Source organism: Oncorhynchus tshawytscha, linkage group LG08 (assembly GCF_018296145.1).
Source record: "Oncorhynchus tshawytscha isolate Ot180627B linkage group LG08, Otsh_v2.0, whole genome shotgun sequence".
Lineage (NCBI taxonomy): Eukaryota > Metazoa > Chordata > Actinopteri > Salmoniformes > Salmonidae > Oncorhynchus > Oncorhynchus tshawytscha.
In genome coordinates, this window is record NC_056436.1 from 45,177,857 (window position 1) to 45,194,038 (window position 16,182).

Below are 16,182 nucleotides of genomic sequence, written 5' to 3' on the forward strand. Positions count from 1 at the left end.
AAATATAGCTTTATGCTGCAAAATAGCCTACTAAATAGGCCAAGACTAAACAAATATATTAGATTGCCTAAATAAACTAGTACATCTCTTAAATAAATTAAGTAGCTCAGGTCTTGAAAATATGGGCAACACCACCCCACTTATTCTTGCTGCACTCTCTTTCATTCAGTTACTTCTTCACATCAGCAAAGAAGGACTTTCAGAAACTCACTTTATACAGAGAGGCTATCACTCTTTCACACTGTGGTGAATAAAGTTTGTTATTTAGAATTATTTATTTCTGTTTTTAGAGGGAGAGAAACCAAAAGCCCACCGTGCCTATTTTTCGAAAATAATCAGTCCACATGTCAAGTGTAATTGTATTTACCCAAGTTCTCTCACAACTCCACGACCACCCGGCAGCAACTTTTTGGGGGGCCTGATGCAGGAATCTAGTGCCAGAGGAGAGAGACTCTCGGACTGGGCAGGTGGTCTCGGAGGTCTCGGACACCTCCATTAATTTATGAAAAGATAGTCAATTGTGCCACAGTTTAGACTACTGATAGATCAGCATTCTAATTCCCCTTGTGATAGTGTGGTGCAATGAGAGAATTACACAATTTACCAGAATCTGACACCATCTACCACAGACGGCCATGGCATAAGCTCAAAACTTTTAATCGAGGAACCACTATATCTGAGAGATTTTAGGAAGATCAGGACACATATTTATTTAATGTTATTTTTTACATGCATTTAACACCTTATTTTTGCCCTAAAAAAGTCTCCATTTATACTTCCATTAATTTTTTAACTGGTACTGGGGGCATTCAGATGAGTCTTGTGAGTGTGTCCTAGAGCAAAACAACCGATGTGTAAGTGTTTATGAGAGTCTCACCTTTGCACAGAGGGGTCATATTAGTGTGTATCCCAAACGGTTCGAAAACTACAGACAGGAGTTGGCAAATCAGATGTACTGACTTCAGATGAGTCTCCTGACACTTGTGGAAGTCGTAGAGGAAAACATATGCGCACTCGATCAGGAATGGGAAGAATATCCTTCCAATTTCATTCAGCTAAGTTTAATTATATTTTTCTTACTATGAAGTCATATGATGTAAAAAAATATATATATATTATGGCACAAAGCATATCTTGTCTGCTGAATGAACTAGTCTCCAGCCTAGGCTGCCATTGACATTGCACATAGCCAGATAACATAATAGGCCGACTCAGAATATGCTATTCTGTTCTTCTTAAATACATTTTCCTCTTATCATAATGTTTCTTTAGACCGGCCTAAAATAAATAATGGATTTATTGTAATGGTGTAGGCTATATTAAATGGATTTATTAGACTTTTAAAAAATGCAGATGTTCTAAATGCACGCATCATGCGTGAAGGCCTGGAGATGCTAAATGTGTTTATGTTAAGTAACGGTTAATTACCCTAAGACCTGCAGGCATTTGTATAACACTTACCGTCTGACAAAATTTCACGACTGACACAGCCCTAGTAAGATAAGGAAGTTAGGAAAGGAAATGAAAGGGGATATATTAGATCATTTAGAGTATATGTTGTTGTTTCTTTCCTCGATTGAGCACCTGTGCCTTTTGTAAATTTAAGCTGGGTTGGAGCGGGTCTGGGCACATCCACATTAAATGTATAATATATGTTAGAGATTGGTGTCACACTGACTAATTTGCCATGGTAACAGGTGGAAAGGGGTGTCCACATCCCCCTGATCATCGCAGGTGGAGGTGGGGGACGTGGGTACAGCAGCCAATCAAACAGCCAGAATGAGTTAATGGACGACCCCAATGTACCAGGGCGTAACGGGAAGTCTGGAGCGGCAGGTAAAACTTCCAACAACACTGTGTGTTTTGTGTTGTGAAGGACTGCTTGACAGTGTGTGTGTGTGTGTGTGTGCGTGTGTGTGTGTGTGTGTGTGTGTGCCTGCCTGTGTTTGTGTGTGTGTCAGCCTGTGTGCGCCTGTGTTTGTGGGTGTCTGTTTGTTCGTTTTGTGTGTTTGTGGGGGCATCTGCCTCAGTGTGTGCCCCCAATCCATTCTGGCCCCCTGTGTACCGCTCCCTTGGTGCAGTTTGAGTTCAATACAACTACAGCTTTTTAAAGGCATGCTCCCCAACTGAGTTCTATTAACAACTCAATATAATTATTTACCACTTTCATCTCCCAACCCAGTGTTTTCAGTGTCTTGTGCTCCATTATGTGTTTCAAAGAGTATGCTTTAGCGGGGATATGCAATTTTTGTTAACAGTATTGTATAAAGTTGGTTTATTTGTTAAGTTTTCTATACATTTTATATGTGAGAAATTGACCGTAGAACGTTGCATTGGAAACTATACACTCCTGTTTTGGGTGTACTCCAGGTTTGTGGTCTGTTTATGGCAAAAGAAAAGGTGAGTTTCATAGGACCCCTACCTCTGTTCATAGTAATTTTTATATTTCTTACTAGTACAATAAGACAGGACAAGATGACAGGTTTGCATGCCTATTAACTTCACAATTTGTCTCCTTTTCTACCTGGGGTGCAAACACAACGCCTCTACATTACTGTAATTTTTTACACATCTCTGTATCCATTATTCACTCATTGTGAGTGAATTAGGCTGTTCAGTAGGCCTTTGGCTTACTGTGAGTGTAGCTCGGTGAGCGCAAATAATACATTTGCTCTGTCTGGTCTGTTTACTGTTTGTTGCTGGAGTAGGATTTTCTTTTTTTTCGGTTTTGGATGTACTTGTTTGTCTCATTTGACTGGTGGGAAAGAAGAGGAGAAAATAGGGCAAGACGCGAGCTGGGAGAGTTTGTGTAGGATTAATTGTGGGTGTCTTCGTGCTAACTAGAGCCGGAGCATGGTTTTGAGAGGAGAGGTGGAGGCCCCTACAACAAACTACTGCCAAGTCTCTATCAGATACAGAGGTGGTTACTGTCTTTCTGGCTCAGCGCTGGAAGCATTCCTGATTCTATTTCAGACATTGACCTGAGTGTGAATGGGTGGATGCTAGGGAGTTTCAATCAAATTAATCATAATATTACCATCTGCCATCCCATAAGAACAGCCTTTATCTACATGTTGGTGCCCCATATGAGGATGATCATCCACATTATTGTGCCCATGTGAGTATTTGCTTGCAACATTTAAAGACTGGCCAGAAATCAATCAATCAATCGATCAAGTGTTAATTGATTGATTGGCTATCCAGAAGGTGTCAGTCAATGTGTGCACATGATTTAATCCAGTGTATAACTGTCTTAGTGTTTGTCCTTTGTATCTTTGTGTGTGTAGGTGGAGGCGGAGGTTGGAATGACAGTAACCCTGGGTCTCTGGGTGGGAGACCCCTAATACTTGGAGGCCAGGGGGGGCAACCCTGCCAGAAGTTGGGCTGGAAGACCCGAGGGGGCTTCGGGGGAGGGGGAGGCCCCTGTACATCCGGTGGTGGAGGAGGGGGGTATAGAGGTAGGTAAAAAATATATACAGTAAATATACAGTATATAGTAATATGAATATACAGCCCGGTTCGATCCCGGCGCACAATTGGCCCAGCGTCATCCGGGTTAGGGGAGGGTAAATAAGAATTTGTTCTTAACTGACTTGCCTAGTTAAATAAAGGTTAAATAAAATAAAAAAATAATATAAAGCAGTGCATTCGGGAAAGTATTCAGACCCCTTGACTTTTTCCGCATTTTGTTACATTGCAGCCTTATTCTAAAATGTATAAAATATTTTTTTCCCCTCATAAATCAACAAACGATACCCCAGTTTCTCCCATTATTCTCTGCAGATCCGAACAAGCTCTATTTGGTTGGATGGGGAGCGTCACGGCACAGCTATTTTCAGGTCTCTTCAGAAATGTTCGGGCTCTGGCTGGGCCACTCAAGGACATTCAGAGACTTGTCCTAAAGCCACTCCTGCGTTGTCTTGGCTGTGTGCTTAGGGTCGTTGTCCTGTTGGAAGGTGAACCTTAGCCCCAGTCTGAGGTCCTGAGTGCTCTGGAGCAGGTTTTCATCAAAGACCTCTCTGTACTTTACTCCATTCACCTTTCCCTTGATCCTGACTAGTCGCCCAGTCCCTGCCAGTCAAAAACAGCATGATTCTGCCACCACCATGCTTCACTGTAGTGATGGTGCCAGGTTTCTTTCAGACGTGACGCTTGGCATTCAGGCCAAAGAGTTCAATCTTGGCCTTATCAGATCAGAGAATCTTGTTTCTCATGGACTGAGAGTCCTTTAGGTGTCTTTTGGCAAACTCCAAGCGGGCTGTCATGTGCCTTTTACTGAGGAGTGACATCTGTCTGGCCACTTTACAATTAAGGTCTGATTGGTGGAGTGCTGCAGAGATGGTTGTCCTTCTGGAAGGTTCTCCCATCTCCACAGAGGAACTCTGGAGCTCTGTCAGAATGACTATCGGGTTCTTGGTCACCTCACTGAGGTCTTGGGGACCTTCAATGCTGCATAAATATTTTGGTACCCTTCCCCAGATCTGTGCCTCGACACAATCCTGTCTCGGAGCTCTACGTACAGTTCCTTCGACCTCATGGCTTGGTTTCTACTCTGGCATGCATTCGTGGGACCTTTATATAGACAGGTGTGTGCCTTTCAATTGAATTTACCACAGGTGGACTCCAATCAAGTTGTAGGAACATCTTAAGGATGATCAATGGAAACTGGATGCACCTGAGTTCAATTTCGAGTCTCATAGAAAAGGGTTTGAATACTTATGTAAATAACGTATTTATGTTTTTTTATTTGTAATAACTTTGCAAAAATGTCTAAGAACCTGCTTTCCTTTGTCATTATGGGGTATTGTGTGTAGACTGATGAGGGGAAAAAATGATTTAATCAATTTTAGAAAAAGGCTGTAACGTAACAAAATTTGGAAAAGTGAAGGGGTCTGAATACTTTCCGAATTGTAGATGTCATGTAGATTTTCAATCACCCTATCTGTCACTTTGTCATTGTTGGTCCATAAAACTTTATTATCATTATTTATCATTAGATAATATCATCAGGTAGCACTTTAGATGAAATTAAACCTACTGTACATACCAGGGGTGTCAATCTAGTTCCATAGAGGGCCTAGTGTCTGCGGGTTTTTGATTTTTCCTTTCAATGAAAACCTAGACAACCAGGTGAGGGGAGTTCTTTACTAATTAGTGACCTTAATTCATCATTCAAGTTTAAAGGAGGAGCGAAAACCTGCAGACAATCGGCCCTTTGTGGAATGAGTTCGACACCTGCTATATACCATGGAGGTACTCTGTAGTAAGTTCGCTGACTGATTGCGTCATTTTATTACCACGACCATCCCCTTCACTTCCTCTAGGTGGCAGCACCTCTGAAGCAAATGACCCAAAGCAGGACGGGGATGACGGTTCCTCTTTCACCAACCCAGAGGGAGAGATCTTCCTGGATGCTCTGAAAGGTAACGGATGATGAAATGAGAGACAATTACAGTACACAGTCCATGAACTACAGGGCGGTGACTGGCAAGGTAGAGGTTCGTGAGGCAGACCAGTAGTAAGGTTGTTGGTTCAAGCTTCAGGCAGCCGTCAGGCAGGGTGATGAAGGTGGGAATTGAACTGGCAATCGGAGGTCTGCTGGTGTCTGCTCCCAGGTACCTTTCACTACTGTTGTGCCCTTGAGTAAAGCGCTGCTCTGCAGCTGACACTGTGCTGCTCCCAGCCTATTCTATTCTATTATTTTCTATTCTAGTATATGGAGGCTATTGCATCTGTAACATTGTATATTGTAGGTTGAGGAATGAAGCAAAGGGGCAGCATATACGGTAAGACATCTGCACGGAGCATATCCGTTGACCATTTCCTGTGTCTGTGCCTGTATAGGGATGGAAAGTGATGGAGAAGTGATCATCTGCCCCGTGCAGAACTGTAGCCACTGTGAGACGGGCGAGTGTCATGAGAACGAGGAGGGGACAATGTGTTACTGTGACGAGGACCTCGAACTTGCCCCCGACGGTGTCTCTTGTGTCAATGCATCAACAGGTCAGAGACACACACACACACACACACACACACACTACCTTTGTAATATAACAACCAGAGATGTATGTGCCTTGCTCAATTTGATGACTATAATAGAATTCTACATATAAATTAAAACATAATTCATCTTCCTTAAATCCTCCACTTAAAAGTAATCTATTAGGAAAGGAAATAGGAAATGCTTTTTAATGATGTAGTAATAATTCACTAATTGTTATAATTTTTTGATCAATTGATCAATTTTGATCAATACTTAGGATAGCTTGCAGATGTGAAATCATTGTTCCATATTACTTTTCCAGACTTGGGTCAAAAACATAAGTCACATTCTTTTAAAAACTTTAAAGGTTAGTACTTGAAAGTATTTTAATGTGTGCTTGACTGACCTTGGAGTTTGCATTTTGTGGACTATACCATTGGTGACCATTGTGTAGCGCATGTAAAGTATTGAAATAATATGCCGTATGCAGGCGCTAATAGAAGTTCATTATGGTTCTTGTCTGGGTAAACAAAGATTCTGAGCCAACACAAAAAATTATCCTCCACCAAAAGATGACTGCGACAACAATATATTCTGTAGTGGTTGGCACTAATATCGAACATTTTATATGATATAGCTCTCAGATCATTCATACCAGGCGCAATGGGCAATCAGCAAGCAGATGTATGGACTTAACAGAGCTGTGGAAGTCAACAGAAAAGTTCGTTTTTTATGTCGTCGATATCTAGCATTATCGTATCGAAAAAAAATTCAGCTGATATTGGAAAAGATTTCCCATATTTGTATCCATCCATAGGATTAGCAATTAGAACTTGTGCCCATCACTAATATTCACTTAATTTTGTGATGCTCCTTGTCATGACTGTCCTATAAGGATCTGAATGGGCCAGATCAGCTTGGCAATGGATCACAATAACCAGACCCTCTCTCACCCACAGAAGAGGGGAGGAGGGAGCTGGTGGGGGATTGACACCTCACCTACTGTAACTTGAAAAGTATATACACTAGGTATATGAAGTCTCCATCCTCTACGTTGTATTTTAAATATGACAAATTATGAAAGTATTTTTCCTAAGATAGGAATATGATTTTAGGAGCCATAAGAGATCGTTTGTCTCCTATAAACATTGCACAGTAAGTAGCCACGCCCCGAGTGAAGTCAGAGAGCCTGTCAGCCTGACAGAACCCTGTCGACCAGAGGGCATAAAAGGATTGGTAAAGATATTAACATGGAGACCAGAGAGACGTTTTAGCTGCAGCTCACGTCCAAAGTGGTTCAATCTCTGAATATCAACACGAGATAGAGGAGAGAAACTCCCCTCCTGAAAAATCACTGGTGCAGCTGATTAGCTGTCCTAAGGAACGTATCTAGAAAAGCGAATTTAATTGGGACCATTCTACTACTCTTCAAACCATTCTATTCTACTACCCTTCTCAAATCACCGTATTCAACTACTCTCATCACTAATGGGAACCGTCGAAACGGCTGGCTAGCCTATCATCCAAGGAGCATCTTGCAGAGTGAACAACAGTAGAAGACAGAGGGTAGGGGTGACCCCTTTTGGACAATCAGAGCCTTACAAGCTTTCCACTGAAATCTCAACACCCTTCCTTAGGAGGGCTGGTACCGACTGAGATCCACAGTGAACAAAGGTATTTAAACTTAAATATATTCATGATTTCTTACTCCAAACGGGCGGTGGTTCGTGTGCAAAGTATATGATCACTGTGAGAGTAGTTCCTAAAATGTATCAACGATAAGTGTCTCTTTCTCTCTCTATCTACATCTCCTTTGTTACATGTCGCCATATGTTGTCAGTCCGCTAGGGACCTTATCCTAATGTATTAAGTGTATTATGTATTATATTTATCCTTTGTTATCATTTAGTTAGCTAGTAAATAAATAATTAAACCAATTTGTGTAGTACTGAATTATTAAGGCTGGGTTTTTTGCAGATACAGGAGGTTACGACTGTTCAGAATGACGATATGATATGAGGTTATGATTAATACGTTGCCTGTTTTATGGATGTGGTAGAGTTTAATTCGGGAGATGGTAACTCTTTAACCAACAACTCTCGTGGTGCCCCAAATTCCTAATGAGTTAATTGTTACATGATTCATTTAATCGGGTAATAATTAAAGATAGTTAGTTATTTCGATAAATAACAGTCATCAGATGATTGAAAGTAAATTCACAACATCTTCTAATAAGATGTACTTGACCCAGATCTGAACTCTTCTCTCCCCTGACAGAGGTGTCTCTGCTGCCACCCCAGCCCTCCCTGTCCCATCTGGCCCTGGGTCTGTCTGTGGGGACCTCAGCCCTCATCGCTGCCCTGCTGCTAGCTGTGTCTGGAGTCATGATCAGTGAGTGGTGAAATGCGACGGATACACACCTTTAGTTGTGTGCACACACACACACACACGCAAGCTTACACGGAATCACACAGGCACACAAACACACAAATGTTGGTGTAAGGCATACTAAAAACATGTCGGTATCTATACATACTGTGAGAACACAACACACCATTACATGTGAACACGTTATGTGCGCACAAGCACGCGTATGTGCATACACACACACACTCAGGAAGATTGATGCGCACAGACTAGGTACTTTGATGGATCAATGGCTGATCCTTCGCAGACCTAACACGTCATCAGAGTGCGACGTATGTTTGTTGTTGTTGAACGCTGTTGAATGCCAAAACCTGAACTAGAAACCTCAAGTTTAAAAGCTGACAGTGTTTTAATATACACTGCTCAAAAGAATAAAGGGAACACTAAAATAACACATCCTAGATCTGAATGAATAAAATATTCTTATTAAATACTTTTTTCTTTATATAGTTGAATGTGCTGACAACAAAATCACACAAAAATTATCAATGGAAATCAAATTTATCAACCCATGGAGGTCTGGATTTGGAGTCACACTCAAAATTAAAGTGGAAAACCACACTACAGGCTGATCCAACTTTGATGTAATGTCCTTAAAACAAGTCAAAATGAGGCTCAGTAGTGTGTGTGGCCTCCACGTGCATGTATGACCTCCCTACAGCGCCTGGGCATGCTCCTGCTGAGGTGGTGGATGGTCTCCTGAGGGATCTCCTCCCAGACCTGGACTAAAGCATCCGCCAACTCCTGGACAGTCTGTGGTGCAACGTAGCGACGTAGGTGCAACGTAGCGTTGGTGGATGGAGCGAGACATGATGTCCCAGATGTGCTCAATTGGATTCAGGTCTGGGGAACGGGCAGGCCAGTCCATAGCATCAATGCCTTCCTCTTGCAGGAAATGCTGACACACTCCAGCCACATGAGATCTAGCATGGTCTTGCATTAGGAGGAACCCAGGGCCAACCGCACCAGCATATGGTCTCACAAGGGGTCTGAGGATCTCATCTCGGTACCTAATGGCAGTTAGGCTACCTCTGGCGAGCACATGGAGGGCTGTGCGGCCCCCCAAAGAAATGCCACCCCACACCATGACTGACCCACCGTCAAACCGGTCATGCTGGAGGATGTTGCAGGCAGCAGAACGTTCTCCACAGCGTCTCCAGACTCTGTCACGTCTGTCACATGTGCTCAGTGTGAACCTGCTTTCATCTGTGAAGAGCACAGGGCGCCAGTGGCGATTTTGCCAATCTTGGTGTTCTCTGGCAAATGCCAAACGTCCTGCACGGTGTTGGGCTGTAAGCACAACCCTCACCTGTGGACGTCGGGCCCTCATACCACCCTCATGGAGTCTGTTTCTGACCGTTTGAGCAGACACATCCACATTTGTGGCCTGCTGGAGGTCATTTTGCAGGGCTCTGGCAGTGCTCCTCCTGCTCCTCCTTGCACAAAGGCAGAGGTAGCGGTCTTTCTGCTGGGTTGTTGCCCTCCTATGGCCTCCTCCACATCTCCTGATGTACTGGCCTGTCTCCTGGTAGCGCCTCCATGCTCTGGACACTACGCTGACAGACACAGCAAACCTTCTTGCCACAGCTCACATTGATGTGCCATCCTGGATGAGCTGCACTACCTGAGCCACTTGTGTGGGTTGTAGACTCATGCTTCCACTAGAGTGAAAGCACCGCCAGCATTCAAAAGTGACCAAAACATCAGCCAGGAAGCATAGGAACTGAGAAGTGGTCTGTGGTCACCACCTGCAGAACCACTCCTTTATTGGGGGTGTCTTGCTTATTGCCTATAATTTCCACATGTTGTCTATTCCATTTGCACAACAGCATGTGAAATGTATTGTCAATCAGTGTTGCTTCCTAAATGGCCAGTTTGATTTCACAGAAGTGGGATTGACTTGGAGTTACATTGTGTTGTTTAAGTGTTCCCTATTTTTTTGAGCAGTGCACTTTGTTTTGGATGCTGCAGCTCTGTTGGGCTTAGTTGCTGTGAGCGCTGCTGTCTGTCCCAGGATCCTGCCAGATTCCTCATGGAGGGATAGACACGAAAGCCTAGCTGGCTCTGCGGTTTCAAATGGAGGCCGCTATTGAACGTTTCCAGCGTTGCAGGAGCTGTGTTTACTTTGCTTTGTTCCGGGACAATGTGGACAGTGCTGACTTTCAATGTAACAACTGCTTGCTTGCGGAGGACTACAGGAGTGAAGCGGCTACTCATAGCAAGCAAGTAGCAAACCTACACATGGTACTGGGGTATCCACGCCCACCTATCTTTTCTTTTTCTTCCACCCAAGTAGCCGGACGCCACTCTGGTCTGGTGGAAGTTTCGCTCTCCACTGCTTACTGGCCGGTGCTCAGCAGGGTTCTATCCCCGAAGGGGTCTCCCCCTTCCATGGAGAACAGAGCTATTCTCGACCCAACCAACCAGCCATGGAGGTACGTCACTCGCCGTGAAAGACGAAGAAAGCTTCCTCTGGCAAAAGATATCTCCTATGCCACCCTGGATCCAGAGGTTCCGGTGCCTTCTTCCTTGGGGGCTTCCCATTCAAGATCAGATCCAGGGGTACCTGCGTCTTCGTCCTCAGTTTTGTCTCCCTCTCTGGAGGCTTCTACCTCGGGTTCAGATCCTCGAAGCTCCCACCCTCATCAGACCATGAGGCTGACTGAGAGACTGGCCCATTCAACATCACCAGCTGTCATTATAGGCAGCTTTATGTTGAGAAACATCTCGTCCCAAAGGCAAAAACGCTGTACTACACAGGAGCAAGAATACAGGACATCACAAGGCTACTTCCGACTGTTCTGCGACAGATGCCGGGTAATTACATTGTCGTAGTCCATGTGGGGTTAAACAACATCAGGAGGGCTAGCTGGGAACATTTGAAAATGTCTGGTCTACAGGAATGACGGAGTCCATCCAAATCATCTTGGCTCCACGCATTTCAAGTCTGCGTTGAAACAATGACTTTTCAATGATGAATAATATGAGCAAGTCTACTTCTGATAAACTTCCCAGTAAAGCATTAAAAAACAATCAAGCAACCAAGAAAAGTGCTACAAATAGCTCATATTAACATATGCAGCCTGTAACAGATGACATTCATATTCTGACTATATCTGAAACTCACTTAGAAAATACCTTTGATGATACAGTGGTAGCAATACATGGTTACCTAAAAGACTGAAATGCCAACGGGGGCGGTGTTGCGATCTATATTCACAACCACATTCCTGTAAATCTTAGAGACGATCAAATGTTAAATACTGTAATTACTCTGCCAATCCTGATGTCCTAGCCTTGTCTGAATCCTGGCTGAGGAAGGCCACCAAAAATTCTGAAATCTCCATCCCCAACACTTTCCGTGAAGATAGAACTGCCAAAGGGGGCGGAGTTGCAATCTACTGCAGAGAGAGCCTCCAGAGTTCTGTCTTACTATCCAGGTCTGTGCCCAAACAGTTCGAGCATTCTACTTTTTAAAATCCACCTTTCCATAAATAAGTCTCTCACTGTTGCCGCTTGTTATAGACCCCCCTCAGCCTCCAGCTGGGACCTGGACACCATATGTGAATTGATTGCCCCCCATCTATCTTCAGAGTTTGTACTGTTAGGTGACCTAAACTGGGATATGCTTAACACCCAGGCCGTCCTACAATCTAAACTAGATGTCCTCAATCAAATTATCAAGGAACCTACCAGGTATAACCATAAATCTGTAAACATGGGTTCCCTCATAGATATCATCCTGACCAACTTGCCCTCCAAATACACCTCTGCTGTCTTCAAACAGGATCTCAGCGATCACTGCCCCATTGCTTGCATCCGTAACGGGTCCGCGTTCAAACGACAATCCCTCATTTTAGGATGCTGCCTAAAATACTTCAGAGAGCAGGCCTGGGTATCCTGGAAGGAAATTGACCTCCTCCCATCAGTAGAGGATGCCTGGTTGTTCTTTAAAACCTCTCTGGGATATGTGGGACGCTAGCGTCCCACCTGGCCAAGAGCCAGAGAAAATGCAGAGCGCCAAATTCAAATAAATTACTATAAAAATCTAGCTTTAATGAAATCACACATGTAAGATACCAAATTATAGCTACACATGTTGTGAATCCAGCCAACATGTCAGATTCCAAAAAGGCTTTTCGGCGAAAGCAAACGATGCTATTATCTGAGAGTAGCACCTCCGTAAACAAAGAGAGAAAACATATTTCAACACTGCAGATACGACACAAAACGCAGAAATAAAAATATAAATCATGCCTTACCTTTGATGAGCTTCTTCTGTTGGCACTCCAATATGTCCCATAAACGTCACAAATAGTCCTTTTGTTCGATTAATTCCGTCAATATATATCCAAAATGTACATTTATTTGGCACGTTTGATCCAGAAAAACACTGGTTTCAACTTGCACAACGTGACTACAAAATATCTCAAAAGTTACCTGTAAACTTTGCCAAAACATTTCAAACTACTTTTGTAATATATTGTAAATAATCGATCAAATTTGAGACAGGATGATACAGGAAGAAAACAAACTGACGCTACCTTTCTGGTCACGCGCCTCTAACAGTACACTTGAAGTGACCCTCATTTTGAACAGGGCTACTTCTTCATTACACAAAGGAAAAACCTCAACCAATTTCTAAAGACTGGGGACATTCAGTGGAAGCGATAGGATCTGCAAGAAGGTCCCTTAGAAATCTGGATTCCCAATGAAAACGCATTAAAAAGTGAGTGACCTCAAAAAAATACAAATCTGAATGGTTTGTCCTCGGGGTTTCGCCTGCTAAATAAGTTCTGTTATACTCACAGACATGATTTAAACAGTTTTAGAAACTTCAGAGTGTTTTCTATCCAAATCTACTAATCATATGCATATCTTATCTTCTGAGTAGCAGGCAGGTGAATTTGGGCATGCATTTCATCTGGACGTGAAAATACTGCCCCGTCACCAAGAAGTTAACCACCTCTCAGTAAGGACCAACACATCTGGATTGGAGCTGTGAACCTACACTTTAAATTGATCTAGTGTGGTAGAGTGGCTAGACGGAAGCCCCTCCTTAGTAAAAGCCACATGACAGCCCGCTTGGTGCCAAAAGGCACCTAAAGGACTCTCAGACCATGAGAAACAAGATTCTCTGGTCTGATGAAACCAAAATTGAACTCTTTAGCCTGAATACCAAGCGTTATGTCTGGAGGAAACCTGGCACCATTCCTACAGTGAAGCATGGCGGTGGCAACATCATGTTGTGGGGATGTATTTCAGCGGCAGGGACTGGGAGACTAGTTAGGATCGATGGGAAAGACGAACGGAGCAAAGTATACAGAGAATGTTGATTAAAACCTGCTCCAGAGCGCTCAGGACCTCAGACTGAGGCTAAGGTTCACCTTCCAACAGGACAACGACCCTAAGCACACTGCCAAGACAACACAGGGGTAGCTTTGTAAAAAGTTTCTGAATGTCCTTGAGTGGCCTAGCCAGAACCCGGACTTGGACTCGATCAAACATCTCTGGAGAGACTTGAAAAAAGCTGTGCAGCGACGTTCCCCATCCAACCTGAAAGAGCTTGAGAGGATCAGCAGAAAAGAATGGGAGAAACTCCCCAAATACAGGTGTGTCAAGCTTGTAGCGTCATACCCAAGAAGACTTAAGGCTGTAATCGCTGCCAAAGATGCTTCAACAAAGTACTTAGTAAAGGGTCAGAATACTTATGCAAATATCATACTTAAGTTTTATATTTGTAATAACTTTCTAAAAACCTGTCATTATGGGGGTAATGTGTGTAGTTTGAAGAGGGGGAAAAACAAGCCTTCTAAATGTCTTATGGAGGCTTTATTATTTATGAAGCCTTAATAAAATATACTCCATTTAAAGAGTAGGCAAATAAGAATGTATGTCTTCCTGATCACTTTGTCATATTGTTGACAAAGTATCAACTTTTTAAAAAAAGTATCAGTATCAGGATCAGGATCTACAGTATCACCACATATTACATGAAATGCACAAGTGGTTTTGAATGACTTCAGTTGATCCTAGAGACATGAAACTTTCACAATACAATAACTTGATTTTCCATTGGCATGGAAATATACTTTTTTAGGTCACCATACAGCAGTGGTTCCTATCCTTTTTCAGTTACTGTAGCACCAACTGAATTTCGCTCTGCCCATAGTACCCCTGAAGTACCCCATCATGTGTATTTTACCTGTAGGCTTATGATATCATAAGTCTTCCCAAGCATCCCCTGTGGATAGGCCAAGTGCCCCCAGTGGTCCTAGTAACCCTGGTTGAGATCCACTACCATACAGAATACACTAAATCAATACACTATAATACAACATACAAGGGCACTGCACATGGAGGGGAATGACTGCTTTCAATTTATGTGAAAAATAATCCAGGACGCCGACATTGCTCATATTTTACATCCCTTCACATATCTGTCCATGTTTCCTCATAATATATTTATATTCTTGTCTATGCAGTGTACAGACGGAAGCACATAGAGCTACAGTCCATTCAGCTGGAGCTCCAGAGCCCAGACTGTAAACTGAGCAAGCTGAGGGCCTCCACCATCATGACCGACTACAACCCCAACTACTGCTTCGCTGGGAAGACCGCCTCTGTCAACGACCTGAAGGAGGTGCCCCGACGCAACATCTCCCTCACCAGGTAAACCAACCTGTAAAAATTGTCATAAACAACTTCAATATAATATATTCCATTTAGCAGATGCTTTTATCCAAAGCAACTTGCAGTCAAGCCTATCCTATCCAGTCTATCCTGACATTGAAAGTGCCATGATTTACCAACTGAGCGACAGAGGACCACAACAAAAATAACTAGAATACATTGTTGTTGTTTTAAACTACACCCAACAATGTAACAGAATAAGCTCTAATAAAGTGTAGAGTAACAGCATCAGCTCTAATAAAGTCTTAATTTATGTCAGCATTTCCCACACCCATGGAGTTAGGGACTCTTGGGGTGTTAGGGTATTAACACTTTGAAAAGTATTATCTTAACACTATTCCAGTGGGTCACATATTGTATACACACTAAGAAATTGTTTACTTTAACACTGTGGGTGTTCAAATTATTATCACAAATTTGCAGTGTAAATTTGCAACTCAGACTTTTGAAAGCATGGGCATTTCATGTTCAGTATCACTAATTGGCTATAAAAAATATGAGATGAGTTCAAATGGAATCAACAATGTTTTTTTTAAGTAGTGATGGGGAAACAAAGCTTCCTGAAGCATTGAGGCTTTCCAGCCAATTCTGTTGAAAATAGTTTACTCAAGGCTTTTATCAACAAAGTGTACACTAGTGGCGGCTGTTGGTAAAAATAATTTAGAGCAGCTAAATTATTGTAGATGACATCCCACGTGCCTTAGCGCATGCACAGTATGGCCTTTTTGCATCGACTTGATGCTGGTACACTGGCAACCAATGTCCCAAACACAGCGAAGGCTGGTCACCAACAAAAACACTATGAAGGCTGGTTACCAGCCTATGCTGGTCTATGTTGTTTTTTTCAGCAGGGTTAGAACTCACGTTGATACGACTCATATACAGTGAGTGTGCATACATTTTTAGCTTGTGAGCCCTGCAGGAATTGAACCTAAGACCTTTGATTTGCTAACACCATGCTCTTACGACTGAGCCATACAGGACCAGAAAGAATATCTTCTGCTGCCATTCAGTGGAATGTCAGTTGTTCCTTCTGCTTTGCAAAGTAAAGCAATTCAGTAAAATGGACTTCCATACTA

The 16,182-nt window shown here is 42.9% G+C and overlaps 1 protein-coding gene across 1 annotated transcript in view; it reads left to right on the plus strand.

Annotated features, from left to right (window-relative positions):
• ros1 (c-ros oncogene 1, receptor tyrosine kinase) overlaps positions 1-16,182 on the plus strand; it is a 145,800-nt gene that overhangs the window by 101,857 nt on the left and 27,761 nt on the right. Inside the window, exons 11-16 of the mRNA XM_024429697.2 lie at positions 1,698-1,836; positions 3,288-3,458; positions 5,325-5,423; positions 5,845-6,003; positions 8,261-8,374; positions 14,896-15,082. Of these exons, the coding sequence (XP_024285465.2) occupies positions 1,698-1,836; positions 3,288-3,458; positions 5,325-5,423; positions 5,845-6,003; positions 8,261-8,374; positions 14,896-15,082 (869 nt within the window). The remainder of the gene's footprint in view (positions 1-1,697; positions 1,837-3,287; positions 3,459-5,324; positions 5,424-5,844; positions 6,004-8,260; positions 8,375-14,895; positions 15,083-16,182) is intronic.